The sequence below is a fragment of the Lagopus muta genome, chromosome 5, assembly GCF_023343835.1.
Source record: "Lagopus muta isolate bLagMut1 chromosome 5, bLagMut1 primary, whole genome shotgun sequence".
Taxonomy (NCBI): Eukaryota; Metazoa; Chordata; class Aves; order Galliformes; family Phasianidae; genus Lagopus; species Lagopus muta.
This window is the reverse complement of record NC_064437.1, coordinates 9592727-9609961: the sequence shown is the minus strand read 5'-3', so window position 1 is coordinate 9609961 and position 17235 is coordinate 9592727. Positions and strand designations below refer to the sequence as shown.

At 45.6% G+C, this 17235-nt stretch overlaps 1 protein-coding gene across 5 annotated transcripts in view; it reads left to right on the top strand.

Annotated features, from left to right (window-relative positions):
- Nucleotides 1-17235, top strand: part of DMAP1 (DNA methyltransferase 1 associated protein 1) — a 33370-nt gene that overhangs the window by 12336 nt on the left and 3799 nt on the right. For all 5 annotated transcript variants that reach the window (XM_048944362.1, XM_048944363.1, XM_048944361.1 and 2 more), the window contains 5 exons: nt 351-509; nt 1428-1595; nt 2905-3090; nt 6345-6416; nt 15765-15837. In XM_048944362.1, the coding sequence (XP_048800319.1) occupies nt 351-509; nt 1428-1595; nt 2905-3090; nt 6345-6416; nt 15765-15837 (658 nt within the window). The remainder of the gene's footprint in view (nt 1-350; nt 510-1427; nt 1596-2904; nt 3091-6344; nt 6417-15764; nt 15838-17235) is intronic.

The following is a 17235-nucleotide window of genomic DNA, read 5'->3' as shown; positions in this document are numbered from 1 at the left end:
AGGGAAGCTGGCCCAGCCTTGATTTCACTCTCACATTTACGTGGCAGTTTTGCAACCTATTTTCGGGATGTGGGCTGGTGACTCTGCCTATGTGAAGTAGGTTTCAGCCTACCAGGCAGTAGTTTGTGGTGCTGAGATCCCGTGTTGCTCCTTGTGAATTCCTCTGCCTACTTTACACTTTCTATCAGGGCTCATTGCTCAGGATTCTCGCAGTGCCTCCCTGATCCTTCATCCTTCCTGTCAGCCTGCTGCTCTTGCCCTCAGCTCCAGAATTTCGGCTGCTATCAGCTGGCTATGTGAGAAAGGTGGTGTTGTAAGAGAGCTGCCATGTTTTTCTTTTCCCTGCTTAGACAGTGCAGGTACCTGTCTACTCAGAGCAGGAGTACCAGATGTATCTCCATGATGATGCGTGGACCAAAGCAGAGACAGACCACCTCTTCGACTTGGCTCGGCGTTTTGACTTGCGCTTCGTGGTGATTCATGACCGCTATGATCACCAGCAGTTTAAGGTGAGTCCCAAGGGCCAAGGTGTTGCTGGCAGCCTGCTGTTACAGCACATGTAGGGCTTGCTGCGCTGCAAAGAGCAAATTACCCTTTATATCAACTTAATTAGGGGAAAATAATGAATTATTGGCAGCAGGGAATATTGAATTTCCAGCACAGGGCATCGCTGCTTGTTTTGTTTGTAATTAAATCCACTGTGACTTGTGTTCATTCCCTGTTGCATTTTATTAGGAAGTTAGGTTTGTCCCTGCCAGAAGAACGACTCACTCCCTGAAGATGAGGCAGCTGGGGAGTTTGTTTAACTGAGCAGGATAGGTGTTCTCTGTTGTTGTATCAGCCCTGGGAGAAGAATCTTCTCATGTTCCCTTGGAAGACTGGGATTTTTTTCTTGTGCTACTTCTGACTTGAGGTTTGACCTGGGTGCAGGCTTCCGTCATCTCTTTGGAGAAGTAATGACCATCAGTGGTCTGAAGATGCAATCCTGGTGGCATGGTCCTAAATCTCTTGTAACCTGTTGGTGACTTGGCAGTGATGTGATTCCCACAGAAAGCTTTCAAGAGCTGGAGGCTTTTGTTGCCTTCTGACATGCTTGGGTGAAGAGCATGTAACAAAGTGAAATAACAAGAGTCTGCCCAGTTGGGCAGCCCAAACACCTGTAGTGCTTGTGATAGATCATGGTTTAGGTTCCATGTAATGTTGGGCAATGAACTGTTGCAGCTGATGCCTTCTTGGCTATGGCCGCTGCTATGACAGCAGCTCAGAGGAGGCCTCTGGTGTGTCTGTCAGTTTCCTGGTAATCCTCATCCCAGGTGTTCTCTTACACCCCACCTGACATCCTTCAGCTACTGTGTCCTTATCTGGTTACTGTGCAATGTTTTGCTTAGTTCTTTCATAATTCAGTCCTCTTTTGATGTCTTCCTCAGAAAAGATCCGTGGAAGACCTGAAGGAACGGTATTACCACATTTGTGCCAAGCTGGCTAATATTCGTGCAGCTCCAGGCACAGACCTGAAAATCCCAGTTTTTGATGCTGGCCATGAGAGGAGGAGGAAGGAACAACTGGAAAGGCTGTACAATAGGACACCAGAACAGGTAATGGAGAAGAGAGTATTGTTGCCCCCAAAATTTTTATGCCAGGCTTACATCAGTGGGTGGGTAAAATAGGCCGAAAATAGGGAAAGGGAAAAAAAGACTGAACAAGAAAACAGCAACACCTGAGTATTGCTTTTTTGGGGGGGGATTTCTCATTTTTAAAGGATACAAAGGGACAATAACTAAGGAGTCTTACTCTACAGGTGAGAGAGCTGGATAAGCAGAGTTATGTCCTCTGGTAACTGCTAGTACCTTCATTGTGACACTTAACTGTTCCAGTCCTCTGAATAGAAGGAGTTATCAGATCAGTGTCCTTAGATATCAGAAGCATGTATGAAAAAACTTCTTTATTTTGAGTGTTACAGAGCACTGAAACAAGCTCCTCAAAGAGGTTGTGGAGTCTGTTACCTGGTGTAGGGAACCTGCTTTGGCAAGGGGGTTGGACTTGATGATCTCTGGAGGTCCCTTCCAACCCCTACAATTCTGTGATTCTGTTTCTCTGGAGATATTCAAAACCCACCTGGGTGCTTTCCTGTGTAATCTACTCTTGGGAATGTGCTTTAGCAGGGGGTTGGACTAGTCTCCAGAGGTCCCTTCCAACCCTTACTGTTCTGTGATATTTCATAATATCTGAATTCATTCTGGCTCCCATAGGCTCACGGTGAGCACATACCATCTACAGGTCTAAAAAAGATCCTGAGTCCCAACAGGGAGAGAATTATTTCCTTTGGAGTATAAATCTTGTTCAAAGGCTATAAGTTGGCACGCTTAGTTTTCCTCTCTGTTGAAGTGGCATAATGGTTTTGGGATTTAGAGATTAAGGAGCTGTGTGTTCCCCAAAGTTTGGGAAACTCCTTTTCTGTTAGGTGCTCAATCTAGCGATGAGTTTATGTGTGTAACGACTCTGCTTGTCTTTCCCACATGTATTGGTGTGCTGATATTAGATGTAATGTAATTACATGTCTGGGGGGAGTCAGCTTTTCATAGCACTGCATTTGCAGCTATAGCATATTTGAGCTTTTTTACCCTTTCTGTCTGTGCTCGTTCTCCTTTCTGAAGGGGAGACTGATCACTCATGATTGCTGCTGAAGGGTGGACCGTGAATGTTGCCACACAGTACCTGCTAGGTTGTAAGCTGTCTTACCGTGCTCTGCAGAGCGTAATGTGCTCTGTTAATCCGAGCCCTCTGCTTAGGCAGAGGAACTTAAAGTCAGCTGATCCAGAGCGTGGTTGTTATCAGTAGATGGCCCCCTTGCCTTGCTAGGCCTCTTGTACTACTCTGATCGCCTTTCTGTGCTCTGGTCTGCAGGTGGCAGAAGAGGAATATCTCATTCAGGAGCTCCGCAAAATTGAAACCAGAAAGAAGGAGAGAGAGAAGAGAACACAAGATCTGCAGAAACTCATCACAGCTGCTGACACCACCACTGAACAGAGACGCGCTGAACGCAAGGCTCCCAAGAAGAAGCTGCCGCAGAAGAAAGAGACAGAGAAGCCTGTAAACGTTTATCTTTTTTCTTCCTTCTTTGTGATCTGGCTGGGTAACGTGTGTTTGCTTCAGCAATTCTACTGGGATCAGGCTTTCAGCATTTTAGGGGAGAGTGGCTGATAGCTGCTGCATTCTGGCAGATATTCTTTGGATGAATTTTGGAAGTCAGCCGTTTGCAGAGAACTCTAGTATGCTCTCTGTCTCCCATTTGAAAAGTGCTGGTTTAAATAATGTTTTCCTTTCCCTACCTGAGAAACAGGATGAAATGGTGTCAGCCAACCATTCATGCCTCATGGCAGAGAGAAAAACGTCTGTCTCTGCTCTCCTAAGGGTGTTCTGCTTCTGCTGTGCAGAGTTGTCACACAGACCCATCATCTTTCACCTGCCTTCTTTTCCTGGACCGGGTTTTTCATCCCCTCCATGCTCCTGGTTCTCAGGAACGTTTTCTCAAGCTGATTCCACGTCTCTCTCCTGAGCCTCAGCTGTGATCAGAGCAGTCTTGCTGAGATGCTGTGTCCATGGAGAGAGACATGGACACACTGGAAAGAGTCCAACAGAGAGCCGCCAAGATGATAAATGGAGCAGAGCATCTCTGCTATGAGGAGAGGCTGAGGAAGCTGGTACTGTTCAGCTGGGAAGAAAGGAGGCTTGGGACAGGAGGAAAGATGGTGGGTCTTGTCAATGTCCATAGATACCTGTAGGGAAGGTGCACAGAGGGCAAAGCCAGGCTGTTATCAGTTGTGCCCAGTGCTAAGATGAGGTAATGGGCACAAACTGCAACAGAGGAGGTTCTGCATAACATCAGGAAACACTTCTTTACTGTGTGGGTGATAGAGTGCTAGAACAAGTTGTCCAAAATGTTGTGAAGTCTCCCTGCTTCAAAAGCTGTCTGTACATTGGCCTGAACAACCTGCTCTGGGTGTCTCTGCTTAATCAATGACCTCCAGAGGTCCCTTCCTGCCATTCTGTGATACTCCTGCATTATGGGAGCTATTGTGTCTCGTTTCTTTCTGAGCCAAGCTAAAGTCTAAGAAGCCCGGAACACAGATTTTGATTCACATTTGATGTTACCTTAATCTCATTTTCTGGAAAGAGGGCAGTGTGAACTGAACTAAAACCAGCACCTTTGATAGGAAGGGCTGTTACATCTCAGGTATTTCCATCTAATCACTAGTAACTCTTGTCCATCCACACTGTGATCAGGGAACACTTGTCATCATCCCCCAGAAGGTTCTGTGCAGAGAAGGGAGAGAAGAAGTGAATGCTAGAGAGTCATTGCCCAGTGAAGCGTGCCTAATAGCCACCACTACCTTAAAACTTCTCCCCAGCACCCAAGCCAACATAATGAGTACAGCAGTGCTGGGGACATTGTGCAGTGAGTTCCCTTGAGGGCTGATCTGTTAAAGCTTACCCACTTGTCTTCCTCTGAATAAAGTAGCTCATCATTAGTGGTAATGACAAAAAGGTGATGGTGGAGAATAGGACTGGAAGGATGCTGTGGATGCCAAGATGAGGGAATCTAGCACTAACTGCATGTGGGGCTGGAGCCTGTCTGCAGTCATGTACTGGATAGGCACACCGAGGTGGGCAGAGAAGCAGTTTCTGTTGTTGCACTAGCATCATTTCAACCATGACAGAGTCCATTAGGAGTCAATTACCAACCATAGCCGGGAAACGGTAAGAAAAAAATTGCATTTTAACTAAGAATTTGAATCGGGAGCTGCATCAGCATCATTTCAACAAAGGAAAATCATTTACCAAAGAGTCAATTGAGGTTGAAGCGTTTACAGCGTGTACAGGCACGCGAGGCAAAAGAACTCATTTAATTGCTCGTGTTCTGAGTGCAGTCAGAGTTGTCTCAGCCAAGCCAACGGTGCTGATTTACCTTCAGTGCTTGTGTCAGGGTGTTCAGCAACAGACTGGGGAGCAGAGTTTGGGGCATCTGAAAGCCAGCCTTCATCCACAGGAATCAGAGAGTACTGGTTTTTGGTCGCAGCCTTCTTTCTCCCTAATAATGCAGGGAGAGAGGCTGCAACCTGCTGAATCTCAAAGTGATTCCCTAAAAGTGGGTAGTTAGAGATAACTTTTTCCGTCACGGGCACATTTAGAAAATTCTTCCTGGGGCCTCTGATGGTTGGGGTGACCAGAGATAACAAAAATTTGAATGCCTGGCCATGCAGAGTGATTTGCAGGGTGTTGTCTCCGAACGAAGACATACAGGTAGCTGATACAGCAGTGGGAGTCAGTGGCAGGGAACTTGAAGAATTGAGTCACTGTCCTTCAGCATCTTTTGATGGTGGGGTGGCCCTCATTTGTGTCAGCCCTGTGTGGAATGAACAAAGAGCAAGCTGCAGAGCCTCTTGCACAGAAATGATGGAGCAGCAAGGCGAATGCTGTCTCCAGAGAAATTGGGAGATCTGAGATAACTGTTCCTTTTGGAATAATATGATTGAGCATGCATTTTGCAGTGACTGTGGCTATTGTTAGATTCAATCATGAGTATCACTGACCCATCCAGGGGGCCCTGTACTATTCTATGCAAAGGGCCCTGCTGATAGCCTGGTTTAATCACTTAAAAATATGCTCACCTGTGCTCAGCAGCGCAGATGTTTATGGGATTACATTTATTTTTTCCATTTTGCTTAAATGCAGCCGTGTGCTGTGCTGTCAGGCAGCTGTGCTAGAAGTTTACTTTCTCATATTACTATGCTTAAAATTTGAAGTGGGGAAAAGGGAGAACTGTCTAATTAAAGGACAAATGGAAAAATGTGTATGAACAGCAGGCTTCCCTGGAGGGGTGCCGTCCTTATGATCTGCACATCCTCGTTAGTGGGTTCGTATCTGTGCAGATCAGAAGTTTCTCAGCTCTTACATCAGAGAATTTGCAGATTTGGGAAGTCTTGGGCAATTTTGATCAGTGAAACGGGCCAGGTTAGACAGGGATAATAGTGTGCAAATATGCACATGGTGGTACCCACCATTTAGGGTGAGGGTTTATGCTCATTAGATGGGGATAAGGCTTTGTGGAGAGCAGTGCTTTTAAAGCAAACTAACAAAGTGCTTGAGCTCTGCAGAGGTGCCTTTAGCCCCGGTATTTTTCCCTGCGAGTTTGTTTGGGATTTTCCTCTTCCCCCCAGCTCTGACATGTGGCCATGGCAGGTGGTTCTGTCATAGGAAACAGCGTTTCCCCTTCAGATAGTGTCTCTATCAAATGTTGTGTTTTTGTTTCCTCCATCAACACATCCTGTTTCGATCTCTTTCAGGCCGTTCCTGAGACTGCTGGCATCAAGTTTCCTGACTTCAAATCTGCAGGTGTCACGCTGCGAAGCCAGAGGGTAGGCTGTTGTTCTGGTCCCGTGGGACCTCTGTTAATATCTTTCAGTCCGCCTGTTCTCCTTTTATAGCTAAAGAAAGTCAAGATCTTGCCTCTAAAATAAGAAAGGAATGCCACAAATGTGGAGACTCAGAAAATAGGAATGCTGGCTCTGTGGAAGCCAGCACATTGCCTTGCGGGGGCACCTGAGCTTGCTCGTGTTTGTGAGTGGTGTGTCCACTCGGCTGTTGGACACACGTGGCAGACACAAATGGAGCTGTCTGATCCAAACAGCTTGCAGCTAAGTGTCACAGGCCACGTAGAGCACCTGTGTTAGTAGGTGAGAAGGTGCACTTAAGGACTGGATCTTCAGATTATGGCTTGTAAAGAGAGAGGTACATAAATGCATCCAATTTTTAGCCTTTTTATTCCCAGTATGTTGCTTTGGAAAATACGTGTGGGAAAAGCACCTTTGTTCATCCTGTCATTCAGACATCTCTGAGAAAAGAACTTCCTTGCTGTTTAATCTGCAAAATTTGAGATCTGTCTCTTAGCGACACGTTTTGGGATACAAAGTCAGGTAGAGCTGCCTGGCTGGCTGAATGTTTTCAGAGGGGTTTTGATAGCAAAATCCTGTTTGCCCAGGACAAATTTGGTTTCTTTTTCTAACCAAATAAAAAAAATCCTTAGTTGCATTATTGCAGCAAAGGTGGTGAATGAGGTTTCTTGCCCTTCCCCCCCCCACTTTCTAGATCACTTTAAAGAATATTTTATGGGATGCTGCTTTTGTGTCAGAATAGTTTCAGATCTTGTTGGGAATACCCTGGGGCTGCTAATAAGAACACGTTGGGGATGATGCTGCTTTAACTTGCTGGTGTATGTGCACATTAAAGGTGGCATGCCTGTGCAAAGCCACGGCTGGGGGGGAGACCCCTTAGTGCAGAAGTGCCACCACCTACAGGTTACTTGTTTGAAAAGGGGCTGCAGTCTTGAGGAAGAAGAAAAAAAAAACAAAACAAAAACAACAAAATAAAGCCAAACCTCTGCCAAAAAAAAACCAAAAAACAACCCAACCCCCCCCAAAAAAGCACCAACAAAAAATCCAACAAGTTATGGGCCGTACTGCAGTGTGTGCGCTGAGATTTATGGAAGCATGGCAGATGTGTTCTCCAGCACTAAGATAAATAGAGTAATTTATGGAGATTGATTTAGATTTTGAAAACTAGTAAGTGATGGTTGATCTTTCTTACTTTTTTTTCCCCTGAAAGGGAGACTGAGCAATAACCTGTCAGTGATGGAACCATCTGGCAAAGCCAGCAGCCTTTTTGTGTGCCAAACAGCACAGTTCAGATCCCATCCATTGTGAAAATAGGTGCCACAGGCTTCTTCCTGTTCTCTTTAATGCTTAGAAAATGCAGTGGTAAGTTAAGGCATGGTAGTCTGCTTCAGCAACTTTCAGCCTACAGTATCCAGTCTCCTGAGATGATCTGAAGCAGCTTTGTATGCTCTGCTTGCAATTTTTGAGGTAGATGCTGGTATTATAAGGACCAATTGTTTGCAAATTTTAACAGATTGCAAATCACTGGTTTAGATGGAAAAATAGCACTTTGCTGCTTGGAAACATGAATCTTCCCTCCAAGCCAGCAAAACGAATTCATTTGTAGTCTTTAGTCAGTTGCCTGGGTTCTTTATTTAATTCTCCCTCCTGATAGGTTGACTTCCTTCACATATGGATGATGGGGAGAACTGATTGCATAAGATCAGTACCTTGTGAACTGGTGAGAGGTGCTGGAGAGCTGAGTGGTGTAAAGTAAAGCAGACAATCCATGCTAATCCAAATACTTCAGCTGTGGGATTTTCATGACAAACCCTCTCCACACCAGCAGTGTTGGATTGGTAGGAGTTGGGAGCAGGCTAGGGCTAGCAGGGAAAGTGGTGTTCAGGGCTGGAAAGCTGTACTCTGGCAACATTCAGTGCGAGGTCTTTTGTTCTGAGCACACTGGAAAATGATTCCTGAAGGCTTGTGATATCCTGCAGTTCTTTTGCCTGAAGTCTTAAGGGGTTCCTTATCTAACTGCTTCTGTTGTCATCTCTATTTTGTACTTTGCCATCATGCTTTACACCTTTGTGATTAGGTGCAGCTGGATTTTGCACTGAGAACAGGAGCTGAACTTCTGTCACGTGTCAGAAATGTATCGTACCATCCCAAGGCTAATGGCACTTACTCTTTGATTAGAGAGATTCTTTTATTTCCTGAAGATTTACAATTAGTCTGATAAGTTGAGTTAAAATTAATATATAGAAGTGTGTCCTTGAAGAAGGAAGCGGTCTGTATTCAACTTAATTTGTTCCTAGTAGTTTTAATGACGGCAGCTCAGGCTTTTAAAGTTCCCCCTGTTGTTAAAGCTTACAAATATCTTATGCACAGGCTGAATTTGAAGACTTTTTTTTTTCCCCCTAGGATTAATGGTCACTTACAGCCATTATTCTTCATAACTGAAAGTTTCTCCTTCAGCAGACGCTGAAGTGTAATCTTCTCCAGTGAGTTTGACAAGCTGCCTTCTATCACAATGGCTTCAGTCTCCTATTGTTCTCCATAGGGCTGTGGCCACGGGCAAAGAAGGCCACAGCCCCCGTGCCCTTGCTCTGCATGGGATTTCCCTTCTGCCTCCTGACAGCACAGATCGTGAGTTTCTCTAATGGCAGTGGGAAGCTGGGCATTATGAAAAGCTTCATCTTAATTCAAGTCAGCGTATTGCCTTGGTGCACTGAGAACAGGAGGTGGTAGCAGATGTTTGGGAAGGGAGTAAAGCCTTTCATGAGTTCCTTGAAAAGGAATTTTACACCTTTGCCTTTGGTGTTAGTAAAGCTGTTATGAAAATAACACCAGGAATGTATTATTAATTCTAAGTGTTACTTCTAGAAAGCTTCCTGTTATACCAGCTCTGCTCAGCTGGGAGGGCAGATAGCCAAAGAGCCAGAGGAAATGAGAGATGAGTAGGGAATTTGTATGGGGAATGGAGAGGAAGAGACTGAAGGGAAGGCAGGGAGCCACGAGGAAGGCTTTGCTGAGGGCCTGCCTACAGGGAGGGAAAATGAGAGCTGTTAATCTTGAATCCTTACCAGGATGCAGCCAAACCAACAGTGAACGCACGTCTGTGATCTGTGCCATGCATTGCTTCTGCAGGGCAGAGCTGGGCTTGTTTTGAATTCACCACTGTTTCTGTGCCATGTCGTGCTCAGCTGAACTTCAGCTTCATGTTCGGTTTAACCTGAGGCTTCATTTTGTTCAGGGCCTACCTTGGCATACTTCACTTCTCTTTGGAGTTTTACCTTGAGTTGCTCATTTTCTTTCTCAGCTTTGTCTGCAAATTCTAAGTTCTGGTTAGCTAGTGCTGCTGAATGGCAAGGGTGGTGCTTTTATGAAGGAAGGTGATGGATGCAAAAGGATGGACATTTGTCCCTATTCCTGTGTGTTTCTAGTATTGATCTGTGTCCTTGCTCTATTGTCACGGCTTCGGAAACAAAGGAACTGTAGGAAAATCTATTGAGTGATGTCTCATGTGGTAACAAAACAGAACTTGAGGGTGAAAAGGAGTTTGTGGAGATCTCAGCCCACAGGAAGGACTGCAGCGTGGTCATTCAGAGCTGGCCATCTTCTCAGGAAGGGCTTTCAAACAGCAGGGCGGCCCCTTCTGCTAACCAGCATCCTGCAGACAAATTGCCCCTCTAACCAATTAATAAAAGTAGAAGAAGGCAAATTTCAAGTGCAGCTTTAGTACCCATTGATTCAAATATTCACACTCAACAGCTTTTAAATATTTACTAGCCAGCTGAGCATTTTGTTTTTAGCACTGATTAATGAGTAAGAATTTACTGTGGTTGTAGGGGGAATGTGTGTGTGATTTCTTCTCCATCTTTTTTTTTTTCTTGGAGTATGAACTGAGTGCTTACTGCAGCACTGAGATGAATGATACTTGAGGGGAAGATGGGGCTGTGTGTGTGTTTATCCTCCCTATTTGGTCTGCCTCGCAATTAAATGGCCAAGCACAGTGCCTGTTTGCTCTGTAGCAGAGGCTGTTGGCTCTGTTCCTTGCCTGTCATTAATGCAAACCCAGACCTCATCGGCTGTGGCCATGTGAAACATCTGTCTGTCCTGTGATCAATACTGTCCCTTCAGAGGCTTAGCTCTGGAAGCAGTTCCATAAAATATCAGTTTATTTGGATTTGATAAATTTAATTACTTGCAGCAATTAATAATTTATTTGTTTTGTATTGATTGCAGTCTGAGGCATCTCGGTAGGATAGTCTGGTGGCGGTCAGCACGTTCTTGTTAGGTGGGAAAGTATATGTTTCCAGGTCTGAATTTCCCATGTATCAGTTAGCAGAATTGTGCTTGTTGCTTCTGCTAGCAGTTTTTCAGTAGTGAAGTTGTAAATTTTGCACTCTGCAAGAGAGTGGGAGAGAGTAATGTCCATGGGGAGCCTGCCAGAGGCACGAGGGGAGGATGGCGTCCTCGTTTCTGTGAGTAAATGTTATGAACAAATGGTGCAGGCTGGATCAAACTCAGGTTGTGGCATTACCGTGGACATGTTGCATTACGTGCCCTTTAATTAGGGCTAAGTGAGTGCTGCTGTGGTTCCTAATTAAATGCAAGTCTGTGAAGACTCGAATAGGATGAAAATGTGGGGGTGTTTATTTTTTAAGAGAGCAATAGGAGGATGCAACATCTTGAATGAACTGGTGAAGGTGAATCCAACATGTTTCCAACGCTGACGTTATTAACTAACCTGCAGGGCAGTGAATGCTAAATTGCTGGAAGAAAAATGCATCCCTCACCGTTTTCATCCAGCTCTGTGCTGTGCAAGAGCATTGGGCCAGAGCCTTCCTATACTCTCAGGTGGGAAGAGAGCACTCTGGTGCAGTGATGGGGTTTCTAGAATAAGAGGAGGTGTAGTCCTCCAGCGTGTGAAGCCAGGTTAATCTAGCAGGAGGACTGAAGTGTAGGGTTTGTACTTATGCACAATTGATTTGGGAATTTGTGAGGTATGTCTGACTTCTGTCTGAAAACAAAGCCTGAAATAAGCACTTACAAAAGTTAATGTGGACATGCTTTCCTAAAGTATTGTTTTATTTAGCATTGTGCCTCACTGATGGGGTGAGTTGATGGTCCCACGCCTACCCAAAGGGGTTTAATGTTACATTGCATCACAGGGATGGCATGGCACTATGATATATATTTTCTTAATTATCATCTTTCCTAAATCTCAGTCTGGCAGAGCAGCAGGCACTGTTGTAAGACACGGGGTCTGTGGCTGTAAGCTGGGACAGAGGAAGGTGTGTGCATTCATTGAGGTAGAGAACATCTGTGTAATTTCAAACTTTTCCAACTTTTGCATATATCCCTTGTAATTACCCACCCACTTCTCATTGTACCGCTTTAGTTCTGAGCAATTAAGTCCTTTAAATTGCCAGAAATGTGCACATTCATACTTGAAATTGAGTTTATCTGTTGGGGTCTTTTAAATTCCAGAGCTCTGAAGCTAAAATACGTAATATGGTTCTTTCCTTCCTTGAGTCTTAAAACCATGCAAAAGTGGAGGCTGTGTGTTCCTGCAGAGTAGAGCCATAGCAAGGAACAGGTTGACCTTCTTTCCCCATCTTCAGCCAGAAAATGCAGACAGCATTATTCACCTGAAACTTCAGCACTCCGTCTTCCTGGAAACCCACGAAACAACTCAGTACTCTAAAGGCATCCATGAAGAAAGTGCCTAATGAGAAAGTTTTCTTGGAATGCTGCTGAAATCCACAAAGAAGGTGGTTTTCAATGTCAGTGAGCTGTATTATAATGCTGCACAACGGACCTGGTGCGTAAAACCACGGTTTTATAGCTGCAGAGACACAGGTCAGAAGTGTGGAGCTCTTGGCATTAACGGTTTTAGGACAATTTTGTTGGGGGTTGGGGAAGGATGACTTCGAGGAAAAGCCTGTCTTGAATTAAAATGGAGTGCAGCACCAGGGAGGGCGAAATGTCATGTGAGATGTCCAAATAACCACTGGTCAGCCATTTAAAACTCTTGGCTTTTGGTGAGAGACCAAAACAGAAAGTTTGATCATCAGCACAGGATTTTCGGGAGTGCCAAAAATGGAGCTTTGACAAGAGCAGGACATCTGAGGTGGTCATAGAAATACAATCACAAGTGGTGTTTAGCTGAATCTGTTCCTGTAGGTTCTGCAGGCCTGCCCCATTCCCAGCACAGACCCCCGTGCTCATTGCTACCTGCCAGCTGATGATGCTGCAGGACACAACAGGGCGTTGTGTTGCAGGCTCTGCAATTACACAGCCATCATTACTCTTCCGAAATAAATACATTTATGACTGTGCTTAAAAGTATTATCATAAATCATGGAAATTGAGTGGCACACGGATACAAATGGAACGAGTCCGTTTGGGGAGGTTGTATCTTCAGTTATTTCTTACCATGTTTGTTCATTTAATGAGTTTTGCCGATTTGCAATTAATTTGCAGTAGGTCTCCTGGTCATTAGTGTGAATTAGCAAGGTTTTGTTGGCGGGATGTCTCAAGCATTAAATAAAGGCATGGAAAATCCTGTATCATTTGGAAGCTCTGCGCAGTTTCCCTGGAGCAGCAAGGCTTTGCCTCTGTGCAGGGAGGCTCTGGGGCCCCGTGCTGTTGGTCCACGCAATTTTCTGTGACTCTTTATTTATTTTTCTCCTGATACATGTGGTTCATGTGTTTAGTGCGGGTTGTTTATAGCAAGGACAGAGGATTGCAGTCCTTAAATCAAAAGCGACGTTGGTGTAATTATAAGCGCGGGCTGGTGCTGCGAACAGGGCTGTAGGGAGAAGCTGTCAAAGGAGTGGAGCATCCGAAATATAGTAACCTCAAAAATCCCAGCTAATCAGTTTTCTGACTAGAGCAATCTGTTTCCCAGGTATTATTATTATACGGGGACTTTAAAGATAATAAATAACAGTAATAGTCTAGTGTAAGGAAGGAAAGAAAAGGGCAAATGCCATTCACCTCGGAAGCTGTGGTTGCTTGCTGGAGTTCTCTGAGGAATTTCCCTTAGCCTCTGCAGAGGGCTTAGTTCACAACAGTGCCAAGAGCATCCCCAGAGCTGTGGGGTAGGCACTGAGGTTGCCCTGGATGTTGCTTTTTGGTAATGCAGAGAGAGGGCCTTCAGACAGCACCCATCCCAGCGTGCTCATCAGTAGCCAGGGAGCTGTGCTGTGACCTCGTTCCTCAGAGCACTCCAGCACATCTCTGGTGAGCTGCCGAAGGCATCAGAACAAAGAAGACTTGCTGAAGTGAGCTTGGGCCTGTCTGAGCCATACAGGACATGAAGACTTCTCTCCTGCAACAAGGCAGCCCAGCTAACGGACCCTGGCTAACAGATTATCAGCAGCATTTGAGTAATAGACTGCTCATTTAGTTGTAATACATTTTGCATAGAGAGCAATCAGCCTTCATCAGTCTTAGAGATGAATTGGCTTAGCCAGCTAAATTCTAAAGATATTAGTCTGACAGCAGCCACATAAATCATAGCATTTTCTTAATGATGGTAAAATTAAAATATACTCTTGCTTTGAGAAACCAATGAAGCCTTCCTCTTCACAGGACAGATCCTCCTGCCTGAATTGAAAGGAAGTTTAATTGATACATTTGTACACTAAACAAACAGCCCCACTGCTCTTCAGCATCTCTGGTGTTCCATTATTTGTAGTGAAATCGACTTGTGCTGTCTGTGCCTGCCCCATCCTCTGGTCTTTGGGAGCACCACTAAGGACCTTGGCTTGGTGTTTGTTGACCAGACTCCATTGGACAGGAGCAGGTCACACAGTACTTGAAGGTTTTGCCAGAGCAGTGGTTTGTGTTGCTAATAGTTCCTTGAGCTAGTGAAAGCCTCCTCAGGGAAAAGCTTGTGCTCTTCCTCGACACAGCAAACCACGACTGCTGTCTGTGTGCCTAGCCAGGTGTGAACTTTTCTGATTTCTTGTCCTCTGTTGCTGCAGTTGACTTGAAGTCCAGAGTGCTTTTGTCACTGGTGCTTGACCAAAGGGTGTCCTGTCTCTAGCTAGGAAGATGTTGCCCTCAACACCATGATGTAGGTGTTGAAATCGCTCTGAAAATCGTGCTGTCTGGATCTCTTTGATGGTCTTGTGATGCTGGGCTTTCTGTTAATGGCTTGTGCCCTAGACATCAGGGATGGCACAAGCAGAGCTGCACTGCTTGTCTTAAAAGTTTTGGGTGGTTCCTTATGGGGCAGAACAGTTCACTGGACCAAAGTCTCTTGCTCTCAGGATCATTTCACGGTGCTCCAGGCTGGCAGGCTGGCCCAGACACTGAGCCCAGGACTCTCAGGGTATAAAAATGGGACAGGGTGCCCTCTAATCCTTGGCTGCAGGGGTGGGTGGAAAAGCTGGGGCTGTGGAGGTGCAGTAGGACATACCCAGCCATAGCCGGATGGCCAGTAAGGTGTTTGGCACTGTGAATCGCCTTTCTCCTGCTCTGTCTTTGAGCATTGTCGAGGAAAGAATGTTCTTCCAATTGTTAGCGGATGCATCGCAGGGCTTGGAGCCCTGTTGTCCCTGCCATATTGTGCCAGCTGCGTTTGTGCAGCTTGTCATCTAATAAACGCTTGGTCTGAGCAGCTCGCACTCCTGCTAGAGCCCAAATGAATGCAGAGGAAGGACCCTGCTAAGTGTATGCATTCTTCCTCTCCTGGCCAGCTCCAATTCCCTTTCATAGCTCACATCTGATGCTGCCTCTCTCACCTAGCCCCTTAGCTCCGATGTAAATGTGCGTTCACACTTCCGCCAGTCAAGTAACTGTGCTCTCTCTGTCTCTCCCCTTTGTTATAAAGCCCGCTCTGTAAATGAATCCCACAGGTCTGGGGCTCAGCAGGTAAAAGGAGAAGTGAGTCTGTTAGCGCATGAGTCTAATCAGGCCGGCTAAAGCGAATAAAGTAGGGCAGCGTTGCACATTAGCCACTGTGTAAATGAGCCCTTTGATGGGCTGGGCACCGCGGGAGAGGGTTTGAAGCCAAGAAGAACTTTTGTTGTTAATTCAGTGACACATGGAAACTGTAAAACAGCGTGTCTTGCACACACACGAGAGAGAAAATAAAAGCCTTCGCGACCGGGCTTTTCAATACCTGCCCTCGGACCTAGTCTGAAAACTTTCAGCCCCTGTCTCCTTCTCTTACCACTTGATTTTCCTTTCTTTCCCTTTCTTTTTTTGTTCCCCCTGCACTATAAAAAGAAAAGCTCTGTTGCCTTTTGAACTAGACGGCTGTGAGTGAGGGCTATCTCTGAGCTGTGTGGCTCTGTTACCTTTGTGTTCCAGATGAAACTGCCGAGCTCGGTGGGACAGAAGAAGATTAAAGCCCTGGAGCAGATGCTGATGGAACTCGGAGTAGGTGAGTAAAGGGGGCACGCGAGAGAGAAAGAGACACACAGAGCTAGCCTTTGTTCTTGAGATGGGCTATTTTTTCCCCTAGTAATACAGCCAGTTTCTTGAATAACAGTATGTGAATGGTTTTTAAAATATTTTATGTGTTTAAAAAAAAAAAAAAAAAAAAAGAGAAAGAGGGTAAAAGCCAGAACAAGATGCACAGGGCTTTTTTTTTTTCTTTTTTTTTTTCCTCCCAGTAGAAAAATGTTTTAAAAGACCCTTTGTTTCTCTCTTGTTTGGGTCTTTTTAACTATCAAGAGAGGCAGCGCAGTATTAGGAAGGCAAATCTCAGCCTTGCAGGGAGAGGTACTTCTGAGTGCGTTAGTGACCATGGCACACACATTGTTCAGGGCTGCCCTGTCTCGCTTTCAAGCTTCGTTTCCTCTTAATTTACTGCTCGTGGTGGCAAGTCCAAAATGCGTCTGGGACTTTTCATCCCCCCTTTATAGGTGGCGTGCTGTGTGAAAATCTGGAGCATCTCTGCTGAAAGGCGAGTAAACACACAGCCCTCACTCTTGAACTCCAGTGTCTTAGCAGCAGAAAGAAGGGTTCACTTGCCATGGACGGTGCCCGCACGTAGCTGGAGGGGAAGCAGTGCAGCTGCTGCCCTCCATGCAGCAGGGACAGGGCCTGCAGGGCCGTCAGGTCCCGGCACGCGGTGCCCTTTAGTTGGATTCCTGATGGCTCCTTTTCCCCCCGCTGGGTCGGGGGCAATGAAAAATAAAAATCCTTATCGGTGATTTACACAAGCTTACTTACTGAGCCTGCTCCCAGCCCTGACTTCTTTGAACTTTTGTTAGTTTTTTTTTGGGCCAATGGGTCCCTGGCTTGGTACGTTGCCTCAGAGACTGTGTGCGGTTTTGAAAGCCTCCTGCAACTGGTAAAAGCAGCTCAACCCGGCTGATTTCACTTTTCTGCTTTAGAACTGAAGAAGTCACTGGGTTTGTTTGTTTGTTTTCTTTTTTTTCCTTTTTTTTTTTCCCTTTTAGGAGCAGTCCAGGGAAAAAATGGGTATATCTTCTGAATGACATTAAAGGAGAGATAGATGGAAGGAGATTAATTGTGGTATATAAGCATTTAGTAGAATGGTAGGATTGAGGCTGAGTGCCAGCTGAGCCTTGGGGAAGGATCTGAGTGCCTCTTTGAGCTCACTTTCCATGAGGGCAAGGATGGGGTTTCTGCCCTCCCACTCCCGCTTTACAAAGCATATGCATTTCAAGGGCTTTCTGGAGCTCCAGCCATGCTGTGCCTTGGAGTACAGAAAAACACCTGGGCTTCGTGTGGGTGAGCACAGTGCTAGCAGGGAGCAGTCTGTGGCCGAACAGCAGGCCACATGCTGCAACAGGGCAAATATGCAGAGCCT